Here is a 21548-nt window from a genome sequence, read left to right as displayed (position 1 = left end):
ACAACAGGCAGTCGGGACACTGATCGTGTGTGTGTGAATGTGTGAGTATGAGTGTGTGAGTGAGTGTGAGTGTGTGTGGGGGATGTGTGACTGTGTGTGTGTGTGTGTGTGTGTGTGTGTGTGTGTGTGTGATGTGTGCGCGTGTGTGGGGGATGTGTGACTGTGTGTGTGTGTGTGTGTGTGTGTGTGGCTGTGTGTGTGTGTGTGGCTGTGTGTGTGTGTGTGGCTGTGTGTGTGTGGCTGTGTGTGAGATGTGTGTGTGTGTGTGTGTGTGTGTGATGTGTGTGATGTGTGTGTGATGTGTGTGATGTGTGTGTGTGTGTGTGTGAGAGAGTGGGTGAGATGTGTGAGTGAGAGAATGTGAGTGTGAGAGAGAGAGAGAGAGAGAGAGAGTGTGTGTGTGTGTGAGAGTGTGAGAGAGTGTGTGTGTGTGAGAGAGTGTGTGTGTGTGTGTGTGTGTGTGTGTGAGTGCGTGAGAGAGTGCGTGAGAGAGTGCGTGGGAGAGTGCGTGAGAGAGTGCGTGAGAGAGTGCGTGAGAGAGTGCGTGAGAGAGTGCGTGAGAGAGTGCGTGAGAGAGTGCGTGAGAGAGTGCGTGTGAGAGTGCGTGTGAGAGTGCGTGTGAGAGTGCGTGTGAGAGTGCGTGTGAGAGTGCGTGTGTGTGTGTGAGAGTGTGTGAGTGTGTGTGAGAGTGTGTGTGTGAGTGTGTGAGTGTGTGTGAGAGTAAGGGTGTGTGTGAGAGTAAGAGTGTGTGTGAGTGTGTGTGGGGGGAGTGTGTGAGTGAGTGTGTGAGTGAGTGTGTGAGTGAGTGTGTGAGTGAATGTGAGTGTTTGTGAGAGTGAGAGTGAGAGTGAGTGTGTGTGGGTGATGTGTGTGTGAAGAATGTGTGAGTGTATGTGTGTGTGAGTAAGTGTGAGTGAGTGAGTGATTGAGAGTGTGTGAGAGTGTGTGAGTGTGAGTGTGAGTGAGTGTGTGGGAGATGCGAGAGTGTGTGTGAGAGTGAGTGTGAGAGTGACTGCACGAGTGCACGAGCCAGTGAATGACTGAGTGCGTGTGTGAGTGCGTGTGTTGGTGCGTGAGTGGGGTTTCACTGATGTCACTTGAGGGAAGGAAACCTGCTGCCCTTACCCGGTCTGGGCCTATAGGTGACTCCAGTCCCACACCGTGGTTGACTCTTCACTGCCCTGTGGCGTGTCCCGGTGAGCCCCACAGTTTGTATCAAACCCGCTCCCAGCAGCTCTCCCCCACCTTCCCAGGGCAACGAGGTAGGGGCAATCAAAGCCAGCCTTGCCAGCGACGCCCACATCACCCCCCATCCCCCAATTTTTTTATTTAAGAATCTACAAATGTTGGAACACAAACAGAAAAACACAACAGACACAGTGGCTTCTGGAAAGAGAAGAAACACATTAACATTTTGTGGGAATACCTTCGTCAGGAGTCCACGTGAAATGTTGGCCCAGAAATCCCGGCCTCCCGGGGACTGAGGGTGGATACGGGGTGTGCGTATGGGGTGTGTACGGGGCGGGCGTATGGGGTGTGTATAGACCCGGGAAGGCATCGCAAAAGCCAGTTTCCAACACACAATGCGCATGCGCTGAAAACCGGCTTTTCCGATCTGTCAAGCTGGAGCTTGTCAGATCCTCTGCATCTCGGGAGCGAGGACATTTGCACAGGCAGGATTGTGGGATTTACCCATCTCTTGCTCACCAAATGTCCTCAAAACTCTTGCACCTGATAAAAGCATGCCCACAGCCTACTGTTACAGGCGCAAGAGTTTTAAAATACACAAAAACATAATAAAATTAAATTTAAAAGGCACATTTTATTGTTAAAAAAACCCTGCCCACTACGGTAAGTTTATTTTGAACGATAATTAAAAATACTTTTTATAAAAATCGGAAAAATATGTATTTTTTATAATACAGAAATAACTAATTTAAATTAATCAAAATATGTGGTGTATTTTTTCTATTTTTTTTATTAGTGTTTGTGTTTTTGGGGAGTTTCTCAATCATCATAATGGGAATTCCAACTTCGGGAGTTCCCATTATTATGAATGAGAACGTACTTTACCTGATTGGATGCCCAGAGCCATGTGACTGCAGCTCCCGCCCTGCGCACGTCCTGACGTACACGCGCTGCGACGCACAGTCAATGGTCTCAGGACCGGGAACTCGTGTGGACGCAGCAGGAACAGGTAGGTGCGCATCTTTTTAAACGCTTTTACCCGATCGCCTGCGGGAAGCAGCCAAGCGGGATTTCTGGGCCGTTAATTTGTTTCTCCTCTCTCCAGAACGCGCCGGACTTGCTGCCCCGTGTCGGGCTGTGTGTGTTCGTCCAGCGCTCAGCTCTGTCCACCACAACACTCGGCCGGTCGCAGGTGGTGACCAGACTGCGGGTCTGGGCTCGACACCATTCCAGCCCGGCCCTCCTACCTCCATGTGTCGCTCCAGCTCCTGCAGCAACGCTGGATACTTGTCCAGTCTCATAAAGGGCTTGCTGAGGCCCGTCGTCAGCATCAGTATCCCCGGGCTGCTGGAACCTTGGCTTTCCATAAACTTATCCAACTCCTCACTGCGGGAACAGACACAATCCCTCTTAAAACACGGCCAGCTGGAACAGTGTACAAAACCATTGCTGTTCGGGCGCCTCCGCAACATTCCCCCGATAAACGGGACGGGCTGCGTGGCCCATTCACCAATCCGCGCCTGCGCAGAATGTCCGGTTGACCAGCCGGTGAGCGGCCTGCGCGGGATCTCCAGACCATCCCTCAGGGAGGATATATTGGCCAGAATGGTACTGGGGCTCAAAGGTTAAATTACACGGCCCGGCTGCACAGACTGGGCTTGTATTTCCTTGAGTTTAGTAGATTGATGGGTGATCAGATTGAGGCGATGAAATGTTAAAAAAACATTTGATAGCATAGATATCGAGAAACTATTTTGTCTTGTGGGAAAGTCCAGAACAAGGGGGCATCACCTCAAAATTCGAGCCAGGCCGTTGAGGGTGATGTCAGGAAGCACGTCTTCACACAAAGGGCCGTGGGAATCTGGAACTCACTCCCCACAAAAAGCTGGGGATCAATTGGAGCTTTCAAGAATGGGATTGATAGAGCTTTGTTGGGTCAGGGTATTGAGGGATACGGAGCAAGGGCGGGTAACTGGAGCTGAGGTACAGATCAACCCCGATCAGATTAAATGGTGGTAAAGGCGTGAGGAGCTGAATGGCCTTGACCTGTTCCTCATTAATGGGAAAAACTCACTTCTGTGATAGAATCCAACAGGAAAACCGATACGAACATTTATTTCCATGATACTGATCCTCTGCACATTCAATGTGGAGAGACTGGAGAGGCTGGGATTGTTCTCCTTAGAGCAGAGAAGGTAAAGGGGAGATTTAATAAAGGTGTTTAAATGGAGTGAATCAGAAAAACCTGTTCCCTGGGGCAGGAGGGTGGATAACCAGAAGGACACAGATTGACGATAATCAGCGATGGAACCAGAGGGGGAGATGGGGAGAATGTGTTTTCGCAGCGAGTTGTTGTGATCGGGAACGCGCTGCCTGAAAGGGCAGTGGGAGCAGATTCAATAGTAACTTTCAAACCGGGAATTGGATATAATCCTGAAAAAAGGAAATATTTGCCGGGCTGTGGGGACAGAGCGGGGGAGTGGGACTGATTGGATCGCTCTGTCACAGAGCCGGCACAGGCCCGATGGGCCGAATGGCCTGCTGTGCTGATTACCGAGGGTGGGAAACAAGTTAACTGAATCACCGATTCACCCGACCTCAGAACCAGGCACTGCTTCAACACGTCTTTAAACCACTACGTTAACAGTGACAAGTGGTTTATAATTAAATGGTTACTAAGCAAAAAACGGCGACGTCAGCATCGAGAGAGAGAGTCCTTTAATGCCCAGCACTGCCCTCTAGTGTACAACCACCACCGGCAACTATTGCAGACCGATCGGAATGCCTGGTCCCAGTGTGGGAGTGGACAGACCAAGGGAAGGTGCAGCACGGACCAATAGCGAGGCTGTGAGGTGGTGAGGCTCGCATTGCGTGCTGTGATCTCCACGTAGAGAGAGGTCCTGTGGGAAGGAGGCAGGAAGGAGGACAGTAGGAATATGTTTGAGTGTGTGTGTGTGTATTGGTACATGCGGCGGAGCCTTGTCTCCAGTCGTATGGGATCCCCTTGTCACTGGAACGAGACCTTGCTCCGTTAAGCCCGTGTGGTGGCTGGTGTGCAATGGCCACCCCACGTTAAAAGAATTCACGCACAGGCATCTTTCACCGGTTAAAATGAATTCATCGGTCACCTGAGAACTCACTTTTAGTGTGGAAGCAAGTCATCCTCGGCCCCGAGGGACTGCCCGTGAAAATGAAGTGTGCTGCTGCATCTCTATGTCTGCCCTATGTTGCCCCTTCCATAATTTGAAAGACCTCTATAAGGTCTCTCCTCAGCCTACCTTTTCCTAGAGAAGAGAGACCCAGCCTGTTCAATCTTTCAACTGAGTGGCTTCCTATGACAGTGGTGCGGGTCTGTAGGCCCAGACCGGGTAAGGGCGGCAGGTTTCCTGCCCCAAAGGACATCAGTGAACCCATTGGGTTTTACGATAATCCGACAGCTTCATGGTCACTGTGATTTTATCTGTTAGACATCGAAGGTTGTGATGAGGAAGCTATGAATGTAAACACTTTCATTGCCTGGTGTCAGGTGCTTTTAGTGTAGGCGTTGTGGGACCTGGTGCTGTGACAGGTTGCTTGGCCCATGTTGTACTGGTTCTACTCTCAGTAACCACAGCTCATAGATTTCAAATAACTGGCAAAAGCAGCAGAGGGGACATGAGGGAAAGTTTCTTCACACAGAGGGTTAATGTCTGGCACACACTCACTGCGTGACAGGGAATTGGATTCCACAAGAACTTTCAAAAGGCATTTAGGACTTGTATTTGAAGAGGATTTTCAGGTTTAGGAGGAGAAAACTTCAGCGTGGGACTGATCGGATCGCTCTGTCACAGAGCCGGCACAGGTTCGATGGGCCGAATGGTCTCCCCCTTGTGCTGCAGGATTTGATAATTCTATGATACTATCCTGAAGGAACTCGCTTGGTGTAAATCCATGGTCAGTGAGTCTGACAGCTGATGAATATCAGAGTGTTGGGCTAACAACTTGCTGCTGAATTTATGCCAGAACAGCAGCAAAGGATAAAACTACATCTGAAGTGAGGCCACCACACTCACGCGGGTTCCTTTACTTGTCTTTTTCTTTAAAGCGATGTTCCGGGGGGAGCTTACGTTCCTGCCCTCTCACTCTCCACACCGCTGACCGGTGTCCAAACCATGGGCCACAATAGCATACAGCCTCGGGCAATATGATGCGCTAAGCCAAGACAACCCAGGCCTGCTGCAGCCAAGGTTCCTGAATCGCTCTTTCAATCTTGTGAGCCTGGAGGTTTGAGAAAGGCTGATCCCAGCACTGCTGTCTGGTTACTGCGTAAACCCCGAGCTCTGTTAGTACCATCAACCTTCAATCAGCAGAATTATATACCACCACAATCTGTAACCTCATGGCCCAGAATATCCCTCACTCCACCATTACCATCAAGCCAGGGGACCAACCCTGGCTCAATGAGGAGTGCAGAAGAGCATGACAGGAGCAGTACCAGACATACCTAAACATGAAGTGCCAAGCTGGGGTAGCTGCAACACAGGACTACATACATGCTAAACAGCGGTAGCAGCATGCCATACAGAGAGCTAAGTGATCCCACAATCAACAGATCAGATTAAAGCTCTGCAGTCCTGCCACATCCAGTCGTGAATGGTGGCGGACAATTAAACAACTAATGGGAGGAGGAGGCTCCATGTATATCCCCATCCTCAATAATGACGGAGCCCAGCACGCAAGTGCAAAAGACAAGATGGAAGCGTTTGCAACCATCTTCAGCCAGAAGGGCCGAGTGGATGATCCATATCGGCCTCCTGCTGAGGTCCCCAGCATCACAGAAGCCAGTCTTCATCCAATTCCCGATTCACTCCACATGATATCAAGAAATGGCTGAGCTCATTGGATACAGCAAAGGCTATGGCCCCCCACAACATTTTTTTGTATCCAATCCGGAATGTGTGCGTCACTGGCAAGGCCGGCATTTATTGCCCATCCCTAGTTGCCCCTTGAGAAGGTGGTGGTGAGCCACCTTCTTGAACCACTGCAGTCCGTGTGGTGAAGGTGCTCCCACAGTGCTGTTAGGGAGGGAGTTCCAGATTTGGACCCAGCGACGATGAAGGAACGGCCGATATATTTCCAAGTCAGGATGGTGGGGAACTTGGAGGTGATGGTGTTCCCATGCATCTGCTGCCCTTGTCCTTCTAGGCGGTAGAAGATCACATGGATGAACTTCAGCAATTGTACATCCCTGACTGGAGTAAAAATAAAACGGGGAAGGTGGCTCAACCGTGGCTAACAAGGGAAATTAAGGATAGTGTTAAATCCAAGGAAGAGGCATATAAATTGGCCAGAAAAAGCAACAAACCTGAGGACTGGGAGAAATTTAAAATTCAGCAGAGGAGGACAAAGGGTTTAATTAAGAGGGGGAAAATACAGTACGAGAAGAAGCTTGCCGAGAACATAAAAACTGACTGCAAAAGCATCTATAGATATGTGAAGAGAAAAAGATTAGTGAAGACAAACGTAGGTCCCTTGCAGTCAGAATCAAGTGAATTTATAATGGGGAACAAAGAAATGGCAGCCCAACTGAACAAATACTTGTGTTCTGTCTTCACGAAGGAAGACACAAATAACCTTCCAGAAGTACTAGGGGACCGAGGGTCTAGTGAGCAGGAGGAACTGAAGGGTATCCTTATTAGGCAGGAAATTGTGTTAGGGAAATTGATGGGATTGAAGGCCGATAAATCCCCGGGGCCTGATAGTCTGCAGCCCAGAGTACTTAAGGAAGTGGCCCAAGAAATAGTGGATGCATTGGTGATCATTTTCCAACAGTCTATCGACTCTGGATCAGTTCTTATGGACTGGAGGATAGCTAATGTAACACCACTTTTTTTTTTAAAAGGGAGGGAGAGAGAAAGCGGGTAATTATAGACCGGTTAGCCTGACATCAGTAGTGGGAAAATGTTGGAATCAATTCTTAAGGATGAAATAGCAGCGCATTTGGAAAGCAGTGACATGATCGGTCCAAGTCAGCATGGATCTATGAAAGGGAAATCATGCTTGACAAATCTTCTGGAATTTTTTGAGGATATAACTAGTAGAGTGGACAAGGGAGAACCAGTGGATGTGGTGTATTTGGACTTTCAAACGGCTTTTGACAAGGTCCCACACAAGAGACTGGTGTGCAAAATCAAAGCACATGGTATTGGGGTAATGTATTGACGTGGATAGAGAACTGGTTGGCAGACAGAAGCAGAGAGTCGGGATAAACGGGTTCTTTTCAGAATGGCAGGCAGTGACTAGTGGAGTGCCTCAGGGCTCAGTGCTGGAACCCCAGCTGTTTACAATATACATCAATGATTTGGATGAAGGAATTGAGTGTAATATCTCCAAGTTTGCAGATGACACTAAACTGGGTGGCCGTGCGAGCTGTGAGGGGGATGCTAGGAGGCTGCAGGGTGACTTGGATAGGTTAGGTGAGTGGGTCAATGCATGGCAGATGCAGTATAATGTGGATAAATGTGAGGTTATCCACTTTCGGGGCAAAAGCGCGAAGACAGAATATTATCTGAATAGCGGCAGATTAGGAAAAGGGGAGGTGCAACGAGATCTGGGTGCCAAGGTTCATCAGTCATTGAAAGTTGGCACACAGGTACAGCAGGCGGTGAAAAAGGCAAATGGTATATTGGCCTTCATAGCTGGGGGATTTGAGTATAGGAGCAAGGAGGTCTTACTGCAGTTGTACAGGGTCTTGGTGAGGCCTCACCTGGAATATTGTGTTCAGTTTTGTCTCCTAATCTGAGGAAGGACGTTCTTGCTATTGAGGGAGTGCAGCGAAGATTCACCACACTGATTCCCGGGATGGCAGGACTAGACATATGAGGAGAGACTGGATCAACTGGGCCTTTATACATTGGAGTTTAGAAAGATGAGAGGGGATCTCATAGAAATATCTAAGATTCTGACAGGACTGGACAGGTTAGATGCAGGAACAATGTTCCCCATGTTGGGGAAGTCCAGAACCAGAGGAGACAGTCTTAGGATAAGGGGTAGGCCATTTAGGACTGAGATGAGGAGAAACTTCCTCACTCAGGTGTTTTAATCTGTGGAATTCCCTGCCGCAGAGAGTTGTTGGATATATTCAAGAGGCAGTTAGATATGGCCCTTACGGCTAAAGGGATCAAGGGGTATGGAGAGAAAGCAGGAAAGGGGTACTGAGGGAATGATCAGCCATGGTCTTATTGAATGGTGGTGCAGGCTCGAAGGGCCGAAGGGCCGACTCCTGCACCTATTTTCTATGTTTCTATGTAGAGATCGCGGGTTTGGGAGGTGCTGCCGAACAAGCCTTGGTGAGTTGCTGCAGTGCATCTTGTAGATGGTACACACTGCAGCCATGGTGCGCCGGTGGTGGAGGGAGTGAATGTTGAAGGTGGTGAATGGGGTGCCGATCAAGTAGGCTGCTTTGTCCTGGATGGTGTCGAGCTTCTTGAGCTGCACTCATCCAGGCAAATGGAGAGTATTCCATCACACTCCTGACTTGTGCCTTGTAGATGGTGGAAAGGCTTTGGGGAGTCAGGAGGTGAGACACTCGCTGCAGAATACCCAGCCTCTGACCTGCTCTTGTGGCCACAGTATTTGTGTGACTGGTCCAGTTATGTTTCTGGTCAATGGTGACCCCCAGGATGTTGATGGTGGGGGATTCGGCGATGGTAATGCCGCTGAATGTCAAGGGGTCGTGGTCAGACTCTCACTTGTTGGAGCTAGTCATTGCCTGGCACTTGTGTGGCGCGAATGTTACTTGCCACATATCAGCCCAAGCCTGAATGTTGTCCAGGTCTTGCTGCATGCGGGCATGGACTGCTCCATTATCTGAGGAGTTGCGAATGGAACTGAACACTGTGCAGTCATCAGCGAACATCCCCACTTCTGACCTTATGGAGGGAAGGTCATTGATGAAGCAGCTGAAGATGGTTGGGCCTAGGACACTGCCCTGAGGAACTCCTGCAGCGATGTCCTGGGGCTGGGATGATTGACCTACAACCACCACAACCATCTTTCTTTGTGCTGGGTGTGACTCCAGCCAGTGAAGAATTTTCCCCCTGATTCCCATTGACTTCAGTTTTATTAGGGCTCCTTGATGCCACACTTGGTCAAATGCTGCCTTGATGTCGAGGGCAGTCACTCTCACCTCACCTCTGGAATTCAGCTCTTTTGTCCATGTTTGGACCAAGGCTGTAATGAGGTCTGGAGCCCAGTGGTCCTGGCAGAACCCAAACTGGGCATCGGTGAGCAGGTTATTGGTGAGTAAGTGCCGCTTGATAGCACTGTCAATGGCACCTTCCAACACTTTGCTGATGATTGAGAGTACACTGATGGGGTGGTAATTGGCCGGAGTGGATTTGTCCTGCTTTTTGTGGGCAGGACATACCTGGGCAGTTTTCCACATTGTCGGCTAGATGCCAGTGTTGTAGCTGTACTGGAACAGCTGTCGTGCTGAAGACTTGTGCTCCAGAACTAGACGTGCCTCACAAATCTCCCCGCCACTCCTCTCTCTCTGAGCACTGCTCCTCTGTCTGGGGAGATTCAGCGATTTTCTGCGGCAACCATGATTGTGCCGAGAACAATTATTTGAATTTATTTAGCGCCATTAACGTAGAAAATGATCCCAGGTCGCTTCAGGGAAGGGTGAGGAGAACAGACAGCGAGCTAAAGGGAGAGATCAGGAGCAGAAACAGGTGGACCATTGGGAGAGATATCTAGAGCTTGGGCACAGTCCGCTGAAAGCACGGCCGGTGGGGGGGGGGGCGCCGACCGAGGGGCTGGAGTCGCAGGACTGAATGTTCGGGATGGGAGGTGCGGGCTTATAGAGGTGGAGCAGGTGACAGAGGTGGGGAGGGGCGAGACCAGGGAAGTTTGAAAACAAGGATGAGAATTTTAAAATTGAGGCTTTATAGAATCATAGAAAGCATAGAGATTTACAGCATGGAAAGAGGCCATTCGGCCCATCGTGTCCACGCCAGCCGACCAAGAACTATCCAGCCTCATCCCACTTCCCAGCTCTCGGTCTGTAACCTGTAGGTTACGCCACTTCAGGTGCACAACCAAGTACTTTTTAAATGTGGTGAGGGTTTCTGCCTCTACCACCCTTTCAGGCAGTGAGTTCCAGACCCCCACCACCCTCTGGGTGAAGAAAATCCCCTCAAATCCCCTTTAAACCTCCCCCCAATTACTTTAAATCTATGCCCCCTGGTTGTTGATCCCTCTGCCAAGGGAAATCGGCCCTTTCTATCCACTCTATCCAGACCCCTCATCATTTTATACACTAAGTCTACAGTCTACGTTAAACCTTTGCTTTACAAATGGGCCAGTGTGAGCACAGACAACACGTTCACTGATGGGCAGGCCTCGCTGGTACAACAGCTCAATGATCGATCGCCCAGCATTTAGGAGATGAGCCAGATCAGGCTCAGCCTCCTGTTCATCGCCACATGGGCCCCTTGGGATTCTGACCCCCTCGCGTGCTCTTCCAGTATTTGTATTCTGCTCTTCTCCCTGTATCCGGTTCTCCCATCAACCCCTAAACTTCCTGCCGATCTGCTTCTGCCCCAACTCTCCACACGGGCTCTGCTCAAACAAATGCCCCATACACTCCATCTCATCTCTTTCATCCAGGTGAGAACATTTGTACGTACTTTGCCTAAGCTGCAGATGTACTCGTCTACGGGGCCTCAACGTATTTTGAACAAAATCATTATCGTTATAACATCATAGAAAACCATTAATTCTCCCAGCACAGGAGAAGGCCATTGTGCCCATCGAGCCTGTGCCGGCTCTGTGACAGAGCGATCCAATCAGTCCCACTCCCCGCTCTTTTCCCACAGCCCGGCACATTTCTCCTTTTCAACTATTTATCCAATTCCTATTTGAAAGTCACGATTGAATCTGTTCCCTCCGTGCTTTCAGGCAGCGCGTTCCCGATCACAACAACTCGCTGCGTAAAAACCATCTCATCTCCCCCTGGTTCCTTTGTCAGTGTCAGCCGTGGCTCAGTGGGCAGCACTCTTACCCCTCAGTCACAAGGTCGTGGGTTCAAGTCCCATTCCAGAGACTGAAGCACAAAAATCCAGGCTGAACCTCCACTGCAGTGCTGAGGGAGCACCGCACTGTCGGAGGGGCAGTGCTGAGAGAGCACCGCACTGTCGGAGGGGCAGTGCTGAGAGAGCGCCGCATTGTCGGAGGGGCAGTGCTGAGGGAGTGCTGCATTGTCTGAGGGTCAGTACTGAGGGAGTGCTTCACTGTCGGAGGGTCAGTAGTGAGGCAGTGCTGCACTGTCGGAGGGGCAGTACTGAGGGAGCACCGCACTGTCGGAGGGGCAGTGCTGAGGGAGTGCTGCATTGTCTGAGGGAGCGCCGCACTGTCGGAGGGGAGGGGCAGAACTGAGGGAGTGCCGCATTGTCAGAGGGGCAGTACTGAGGGAGCGCTGCACTGTCGGAGGGGCAGTACTGAGGGAGTGCTGCATTGTTTGAGGGTCAGTACTGAGGGAGTGCTGTACTGTCAGAGGGGAAGTACTGAGGGAGCGCCGCACTGTCAGAGGGGCAGTACTGAGGGAGTGCTGCATTGTCTGAGGGTCAGTACTGAGGGAGTGCTGCACTGTTGGAGGGGCAGTACTGAGGGAGTGCTGCATTGTTTGAGGGTCAGTACTGAGGGAGTGCTGTACTGTCGGAGGGACAGTACTGAAGGAGTGCCGCACTGTCAGTGGTGCCAGCTTTCGGATGAGACGTTAAACTATCTGTTGAGGTAGATGCAAAAGATCGTGCGGCACTATTAGAAACATAGAAATTAGCTGCGGGAGCAGGCCATTTGGCCCTTCGAACCTGCACCACCAGTCAATAAAATCATGGCTGATCATTCAACCTCAGTACCCTTTTCCTGCTTTCTCTCCATACCCCTTGATCCCTTTGGCCATTAGGGCCATATCTAACTCCCTTTTGAATATATCTAATGAACTGGCCTCTCTGCGGCAGAGAATTCCACAGGTTAACCACTCTCTGAGTGAAGAAGTTTCTCCTCATCTCGGTCCTAAATGGCTTACCTCTTATCCTTAGACTGTGACCCTGGTTCTGGAACTCCCCAGCAACAGGAACATTCTTCCTGTCTCTAACCTGTCCAATCCCGTCAGAACTTTATATGTTTCTATGAGATCCTCTCTCATTCTTCTAAACTCTAGTTGATACAAGCCCAGTTGATCCAGTCTCTCCTCATATGTCAGTCCTGCCATCCCGGGAATCAATCTGGTGAACTTACGCTGTACTCCCTCAATAGCAAGAATGTCCTTCCTCAGATTAGGAGACCAAAACTGAACACACAATTTCAGGTGAGGCCTCACCAAGGCCCTGTACAACTGCAGTAAAACCTCCCTGCTCCTATACTCAAATCCTCTAGCTATGAAGGTCAACATGCCATTTGCCTTCTTCACCGCCTTCTGTACCTGCATGCCAACTTCAATGACTGATGTACCATGACACCCAGGTCTCGTTGCACCTCTCCTTTTCCTAATCTGTCACCATTCAGATAATATTCTGTCTTCCTGTTTTTGCCAGAAGAGCAGGCGAGTTCTCCATGCCCTGGCAAACAGTTAATTCTGAAGCAACATCACAATAAAACAATTTAACTGGCCTTGTATCCCAGGGGTATTCAACATTCAGGAAGGATAGACAGAAAGGAAAAGGAGGTGGGGTAGCGTTGCTGGTTAAAGAAGAAATTATTGCAATAGTAAGGAGGGACATTAGCTTGGATGATGTGGAATCTGTATGGGTGGAGCTGCGGAATACCAAAGGGCAGAAAACGCTAGTGGGAGTTGTGTACAGACCACCAAACAGTAGTAGTGAGGTTGGGGACAGCGTCAAACAAGAAATAAGGTATGCGTGCAATAAAGGTACAGCAGTTATCATGGGCGACTTTAATCTACATATTGATTGGGCTAACCAAACTGGTAGTAATGCGGTGGAGGAGAATTTCCTGGAGTGTATTGGGGATGGTTTTCTAGACCAATATGTCGAGGAACCAACTAGAGGGCTGGCCATCCTAGACTGGGTGATGAGAAAGGACTAATTAGCAATCTTGTTGTGCAAGGCCCCTTCAGGAAGAGTGGCCATAATATTGTAGAATTCTTTATTAAGATGGAGAGTGACACAGTTAATTCAGAGACTAGGGTCCTGAACTTAAGGAAAGGTAACTTTGATGGAATTGGCTAGAATAGACTAGCGAATGATACTTAAAGGGTTGACGGTGGTTAGGCAATGGCAGACATTTAAAGATCACATGGATGAACTTCAACAATTGTACATCCCTGTCTGGAGTAAAAAATAAAACGGGGAAGATGGCTCAACCGTGGCGAACAAGGAAAATTAGGGATAGTGTTAAATCCAAGGAAGAGGCATAAAAATTGGCCAGAAAAAGCAGCAAACCTGAGGACTGGGAGAAATTTACAACTCCGCAGAGGAGGACAAAGGGTTTAATTAAGAGGGGGAAATTAGAGTATGAGAGGAAGCTTGCTGGGAACATAAAAACTGACTGCAAAAGCTTCTATAGATATGTGAAGAGGAAAAGATCAGTAAAGACAAACGTAGGTCCCTTGCAGTCAGAATCAAGTGAATTTATAATGGGGAACAAAGAAATGGCAGAGCAGTTGAACAAATACTTGCATTCTGTCTTCACGAAGGAAGACACAAATAACCTTCCGGAAATACTAGGGGACCGAGGGTCTAGCGAGAAGGAGGAACTGAAGGAAATCTTTATTAGTCAGGAAATTGTGTTAGGGAAATTGATGGGATTGAAGGCTGATAAATCCCCAGGGCCTGATAGTCTGCATCCCAGAGTACTTAAGGAAGTGGCCCCAGAAATAGTGGATGCATTGGTGATCATTTTCCAACAGTTGATTGACTCTGGATCAGTTCCTATGGACTTGAGGGTAGCTAATGTAACACCACTTTTTAAAAAAGGAGGGAGAGAGAAAACGGGGAATTATAGGCCGGTTAGCCTGACATCGGTAGTGGGAAATATGTTGGAATCAATTATTAAAGATGAAATAGCAGCTCATTTGGAAAGCAGTGACAAGATCGGTCCAAGTCAGCATGGATTTATGAAAGGGAAATCATGCTTGACAAATCTTCTAGAATTTTTTGAGGATGTAACTAGTAGACTGGACAAGGGAGAATCAGTGGATGTGGTGTATTTGGACTTTCAAACGGCTTTTGACAAGATCCCAAAAAAGAGATTAGTGTGCAAAATTAAAGCACATGGTATTGGGGGTAATGTATTGATGTGGATAGAGAACTGGTTGGCAGACAGGAAGCAAAGAGTAGAAATAAACGGGTCCTTTTCAGAATGGCAAGCAGTGACTAGTGAGGTACCGCAGGGCTCAGTGCTGGGACCCCAGTTCTTTACAATATACATCAATGATTTGGATGAAGGAATTGAGTGTAATATCTCCAAGTTTGCAGATGACACTAAACTGGGTGGCGGTGTGAGCTGTGAGGAGGACGCTAAGAGACTGCAGGGTGACTTGGACAGGTTAGGTGAATGGGCAAATGCATGACAGATGCAGTATAATATGGGTAAAGGTGACGTTATCCACTTTGATGGCAAAAACCGGAAGGCAGAATATTATCCGAATGGCGGCAGATTAGGAAAAGGGGAGGTGCAACGAGATCTGGGTGTCATGGTTCATCAGTCATTGAAAGTTGGCATGCAGGTACAGCAGGCAGTGAAGAAGGCAAATGGCATGTTGACATTCATAGCTAGAGGATTTGAGTATAGGAGCTGGGAGGTCTTACTGCAGTTGTGCAGGGCCTTGGTGAGGCCTCACCTGGAATATTATGTTCAGTTTTGATCTCCTAATCTGAGGAAGGATGTTCTTGCTATTGAGGGAGTGCAGCGAAGGTTCACCAGACTGATTCCCGGGATGGCAGGACTGACATATGAGGAGAGACTGGATCGACTGGGCCTGTATTCACTGGAGTTTAGAAGAATGCGAGGGGATCTCATAGAAACATACACAATTCTGACGGGACTGGACAGGTTAGATGCAGGAAGAATGTTCCCGATGTTGGGGAAGTCCAGAACCAGGGGTCATAATCTAAGGATAAGGGTAAGCCATTTAGGATCAAGATGAGGAGAAACTTCTTCACTCAGAGAGTTGTTAACCTGTGGAATTCCCTACCGCAGAGAGTTGTTGATTCCAGTTTGTTAGATATATTCAAGAGGGAGTTAGATATGGCCCTTACGGCTAAAGGGATCAAGGGGTATGGAGAGAAAGCAGGAAAGGGGTACTGAGGTGAATGATCAGCCATGATCTTATTGAATGGCGGTGCAGGCTCGAAGGGCTGAATGGCCTACTCCTGCATCTATTTTCTATGTTTCTATTTGCTGTGTGTGGGATTTTGCCATGCAGAACATGTCTGGTAAAGACTTCAAACTGAACTGATTGTTGATGAATAGCCCTGGGTCTTGTGATGGTGCAAGAGATGATAAAAATGCTTCTTCGTTCCCTCAACAAACATAATTCTGACAGTTCTGAGCGAGGGTCGTGAACCTGAAACGTTAACTCTGATCCTCACCACAGATGTTGCCCGACCCGCTGAGATTTGCAGCATTTACTGTTTTTATACTATATATATATATATAAAAACAAAATTCTTTCCATGAATAATTTCTGACTACAAATCTTCCAATTCCAGTACCTCTGTAAATGTCGCCGGATTTTTTTTGCTTTGTCTATGTTATTGTACAAATCGATTTCCCAACACTGATTGTATGTGTGATTGAAGAATGGGGTCAACAGTTTCCAAACCAGATCTTTCAATCAATATATGGATTAGTTTCTGTGCTGATACAAGTAAATGCAATGTATTTTTGAAGCTTGTTTTGTCCTATCCCGGAACATGGAGCTTCAGAGTGGGACTGCTCAAACAGCTGTACCACAGCACGCCAATACTCACACCTGATGCAAAGGATTAATGCATACAGAATGTTATCAATTCATTTCCCTTAATAGTGAATCATTAATTGACAATTAATTCATTCACATGAAGGTTTGTTTTAAGCGCTCGCTGTAACACATATCTCTGCACCTCTTTTTATAGTTCCAAATCTGTTAATACCAGGTTAACTGCAGCTCAAATATAAATAGCAATGTCGTTTACAGAAAGGTTGCCAGACAGAGACGGCACATTTTCCTTTGGAAGGAAATTAAACTGATTACAGGCATAGTTGTTATGAATGAGAGAAAAATGATATGAACCCATGGAGCTGCGATGCCCCCCAAGATCAACCTTACCTGTGCTCTGTGAGTACACTGACAGCCGAGGGGTGGTTAGCACAGTACGTCAGGTACAGCGACTTCATCTGAGGCATGAGATTGAGGAAGCAACCACCAACCTTCTGCTGGCAGTCTGGCAACCTGAGAAACCAACCAATTACCAAGTTAAATCTACTGACAAACCATGACGGCAGCAAAATTAAACTCAGCACTGCCTCCCATTCCCAACCTCGCGAACCAGTTTCTATCCATTGACGCTTTGTCCCCCAGTGGGGGAGGAAGAGAAATGACCAGAGGTTAAATCTGGTGATTTATCTCATCACTGTTTGTGGGAACTTGCTGTGCACAAATTGATTGTCGCCTATCGCGCGCTGCAACAGTGACTACACCACAAAGGGATTTGACTGGCCATAAAGCCTTGAGCCCATAATCCAGACGTCACTCCCAGTGCAGTACTAAGGGAGCGCCGCACTATCGGAGGAGCAGCACTGAGGGAGTGCCGTATTATCAGAGGGGCAGTACTGAGGGAGTGCCGCATTAGCAGAGGGCCAGTACTGAGGGAGCACCGCACTGTCGGAGAGGCAGTGCTGAGGGAGTGCCGCACTGTCGGAGGTTCAGTACTGAGGGAGCGCCGCACTGTCGGAGGTTCAGTACTGAGGGAGTGCTGCACTGTCGGAGGGGCAGTACTGAGGGAGCGCCGCACTGTCGGAGGGGCAGTACTGAGGGAGCGCCGCACTGTCGGAGGGGCAGTGCTGAGGGAGCGCCGCACTGTCAGATGGGCAGTACTGAGGGAGCGCCGCACTGTCGGAGGGGCAGTACTGAGGGAGCGCCGCACTGTCGGAGTTGCCGTCTTTTGGCTGAGAAATTAAACTGAGGCACCGTCTGCCCTCTGAGGTGGATGTAAAAGATCCTAGTTCGAAGAAGAGCAGGGGAGTTCTTCCCAGCATCCTGCCCAATATTTATCTCTCAACCAACATCACAAAACAATTTAATTAGTCATTAGTCACAGTGCTGTTTGTGGGAGCTTGGTGTGCGCAAATTGGCTGCCGCGTTTCCCACATTACAACAGTGACTACACTGCAAGAAAGTACTTCATTGGCTGTAAAGCGCTTTGGAATGACCCTGTGGGGGATAAATGATGAGTTTCCGTGACATCACAATTGTTCCGTTGGGAGTCGGGTCGGCACTGACCATAGACTTACTGCCGTAACTTGCTGCTGGACCGAACTTTGGCAGGAGATACACGAACAGGGATAGTCGGGTTCCGCCTGTTTCCGATGATCGGGATACCCTCTCCCCACCACCAGCAGAAACTCACCCCCTACATCTGAATGAACGAGTCACACCGTTCATTTCCCATGTCACATTGGATGTTTTATCTGACGCACCACAAGGGGGCAGTCTCCCTACACAGTGCCAAAGGCACACTCGGTTTCAAAATGCAATCCCATATCTACACACTCGCCTCCCTCAAACTTCTCAAAGTGCTCTGTGTGAACGAATTCCTCTGAAGAACACTGGCTGCTGCTATGTGGCCAAATGCAGCAGCCACTTTGTACAGAGCAAGATCTCACAAACAAGAACACACTCAATTTATGTTGGCTGTGGGAGAAGTGATGTCTCAGATACTTCTTCGAAATAGTGGGATCTTTTACATCCACTGAGAGAGCCGAGGGGCCTCGGTTTTATGTCTCATCCGAAAGATGGCGCCTCCGACAGTGCGGCACTCCCTCAGTACTGCCCCTCCAACAGTGCGGCACTCCCTCAGTTCTGCCCCTCCGACAGTGCGGCACTCCCTCAGTACTGCCCCTCCGACAGTGCGGCTCTCCCTCAGTTCTGCCCCTCCGACAGTGCGGCACTCCCTCAGTTCTGCCCCTCCGACAGTGCGGCGCTCCCTCAGTTCTGCCCCTCCGACAGTGCGGCACTCCCTCAGTACTGCCCCTCCGACAGTGCAGCGCTCCCTCAGTACTGCCCCTCCGACAGTGCGGCGTTCCCTCAGTACTGCCCCTCCGACAGTGCGGCACTCCCTCAGTTCTGCCCCTCCGACAGTGCGGCACTCCCTCAGTACTGCCCCTCCAACAGTACGGTGCTCCCTCAGTACTACCCCTCCAACAGTGCGGCTCTCCCTCAGTTCTGCCCCTCCGACAGTGCGGCACTCCCTCAGTTCTGCCCCTCCGACAGTGCAGCGCTCCCTCAGTACTGCACTGGGAGTGTCAGCCTAGATTTCTGTGCTCAAGTCTCTGGAGTGGGACTTGAACCCGCAACTTTCTGACTCAGAGGCGAGGGTGCTGCCCACTGAGCTACTGTCTGACACACTGACAGAGTAAATAAGGAGAAACAGTTTCCAGGAGCAGGAGGGTCGGTAAGCAGAGGGCACAGATTTAAGCTCATTGGTAACAGGACCAGAGGGAGATGAGGAAATATATCGCTGTAGGCAATTGCTTGATATCAGATTGCTCTTCACACATTACAAACTCTTCCGTCTAATACTGTAATTACCCCGCGCAATATTCATTGCTGATTCACCAACAGTTCACGACTGGCTCCCAGTGCCATCTGTTCCACTCTGTCCCTTCTCCTTAAATAGCCTGCCATCTGTCTTATGGCAAGGAAACGCAAATGGTTTCGAAAGTTTGCCTGTCGGAAAATACAGTCAAGTGCACCGTGTGCAATTAACCATTTCTGCAGAAACGCACACCGGTTAAAACAGCGCAGGACTAGTCAGATCCACTACAGGCAACTCACTCCTTCGCTCTAATCGCCCCCATTGCTCCCAATGGGGTGCTGCACTCCCATAAGCTGCCGCCTTTATTAGTTCCTTCACTGTGAATGCTAGTGGGCTGTTGAGCCGAGAGATGCATCACAAACGAGCCAGATCCTGTCTTTACCGAAGATCCAACAGGGAGCACTGGATCCCGGTCGGTCGATGGAATCCCAGGCTGCTGGTCCCCTCTCAAGCCCCGAGGCCGGGGAGGGGGATCGAGTCCAATGGTACGCGTGTGACTAGATCAGCGAACTCTACACAGTGCAAAGCAGGGTCGGGTCCGGGACTGCCTGGCTTTATATGGATCAGCCACTCAATGGATAAATGGACAGCAGGGTTGGTAACCAGAGGGACACAGATTGACGATAATCGCTGATGGAACCAGAGGGGGAAGAGGAGGAGAATGTTTTTACGCAGCGAGTTGTTGTGATCGGGAACGCGCTGCCTGAAAGGGCGGTGGGAGCAGATTCAATAGTAACTTTCAAACGGGAATTGGATAAATACTTGAAAAGGAGAAATGTGCCGGGCTGTGGGGAAAGAGCGGGGAGTGGGACTGATTGGATCGCTCTGTTACAGGCACAGGAACGATTGGTCGAATGACCTCCTGTGCTGCATCATTCTGTGTGTGCAGCGATCTCGGGGGGAACAGGGGACTGTGGACCTGTGGTTCCCAAAGCTCTTCCCCACTGGGGTATTCCTCGCCTCGTGTCTGGGTCTGTGGTAGACCCATTGATCGAGATTGATCGCTGTGATTGGTCAACAACTCCAGTATCGTTGGATCATGTGATTCCCAGGCTGGGAGAAGGTGAACTCGATGGACCCGGGTCCTTTCTCCTCGAGCAATTTCTGTGTTCCTTTAAACTCACGGTGTTATGGCAACTGCTTCATAATTAACTCTTTGATTACTTTTATAAAATATGAGAATTAAGTACAGACTGACTTTGTGCACCTTTTACTAAGGCGCCTGTCCATTGCAAGCTGTCCAGATAACTAGCACTGGATATGTTAGATTGCGGAGCAGCGGGAATTGGGTGGCCAAGGACACACGGCCACAGGAACAGGACAATCAACCCCAATGCGCACGTGCACAGACAGACTGTAAACAGAAATAGGAAGATTTGCATTTCTATAGCGCCTTTCACGACCACCGGATGTCCCAAAGTGCTTTACAGCCAATTAGGTACTTTTTGAAGTGTAGTCACTGTTGCAATGTGGGAAATGAGGCAGCAAATATGTGCACAGCAAGCTCCCACAAACAGCAATGTGATAATGACCCAGGTCATCTGTTTCCGTGATGTTGGTTGAGGGATAATTATTGGCCCTCTGAGAGAGCAGATGCCTCAGTTTAACGTTGCATCCGAAAGACGGCACCTCTGACAGTGCAGTACTCCCTCAGCACTGCACTGGAGTGTCAGCCTAGATTTATGTGCTCAAGTTCCAGGAGTAGGACTTGAACCCACACGCTTCTGACTCAGAGGCGAGAGCGAGACAGAGAGCGAGAGAGACAGAGACAGACAGAGAGAGCGAGAGAGACAGAGAGAGCGAGAGAGACAGAGAGAGCGCGACAGACAGAGAGAGCGCGAGAGACAGAGAAAGCGAGAGAGACAGAGAGAGCGAGAGAGACAGAGAGAGCGAGAGACAGAGAGAGCGAATGAGAGAGCGAGCGAGAGAGCGTGAGAGAGAGCGCTAGAGTGCGCGAGAGAGAGCGCGAGAGAGCGCAAGAGAGAGCGCAAGAGAGAGCGCGAGAGGACAGAGAGAGCGAGAGGACAGAGAGAGCGAGAGGACAGAGAGAGCGAGAGGACAGAGAGAGCGAGAGGACAGAGAGAGCGAGAGGACAGAGAGAGCGAGGACAGAGAGAGCGAGAGGACAGAGAGAGCGAGAGAGACAGAAAGAGAGAGACAGAGAGAGCGAGAGAGACAGAGAGAGCGAGAGAGACAGAGAGAGCGAGAGAGACAGAGAGAGCGAGAGAGACAGAGACAGCGAGAGAGACAGAGAGAGCGAGAGAGACAGAGAGCGTGAGAGAGACAGAGAGCGCGAGAGAGACAGAGAGCGCGAGAGAGAAAGAGCGCGCGAGAGAGACAGAGAGCGCGAGAGAGACAGAGAGAGCGAGAGGACAGAGAGAGCGAGAGGACAGAGAGAGCGAATGAGAGAGCGAGCGAGAGAGCATGAGAGAGCGCGAGAGAGAGAGCGCGAGAGAGAGAGCGAGAGGACAGAGAGAGCGAGAGAGACAGAGAGAGCGAGAGAGACAGAAAGACAGAGAGAGCGAGAGACAGAGTGAGCGAGAGACAGAGAGAGAGA

At 49.6% G+C, this 21548-nt stretch overlaps 1 protein-coding gene across 4 annotated transcripts in view; it reads right to left on the bottom strand.

Moving 5' to 3' along the window:
• Positions 1 to 21548, bottom strand: part of arhgef6 (Rac/Cdc42 guanine nucleotide exchange factor (GEF) 6) — a 192426-nt gene that overhangs the window by 52477 nt on the left and 118401 nt on the right. For all 4 annotated transcript variants that reach the window (XM_070882903.1, XM_070882905.1, XM_070882904.1 and 1 more), the window contains exons 9-10: positions 16505 to 16627; positions 2436 to 2574 (exon numbers count right to left, since the gene is read on the bottom strand). In XM_070882903.1, coding sequence (XP_070739004.1) covers positions 2436 to 2574; positions 16505 to 16627 — 262 coding nt within the window. The remainder of the gene's footprint in view (positions 1 to 2435; positions 2575 to 16504; positions 16628 to 21548) is intronic.

Source organism: Pristiophorus japonicus, chromosome 6, assembly GCF_044704955.1.
Source record: "Pristiophorus japonicus isolate sPriJap1 chromosome 6, sPriJap1.hap1, whole genome shotgun sequence".
In the NCBI taxonomy this organism is placed as follows: domain Eukaryota; kingdom Metazoa; phylum Chordata; class Chondrichthyes; family Pristiophoridae; genus Pristiophorus; species Pristiophorus japonicus.
The sequence above is the reverse complement of the archived record's forward strand: the minus strand, read 5'-3'. Positions and strand labels throughout refer to the sequence as shown.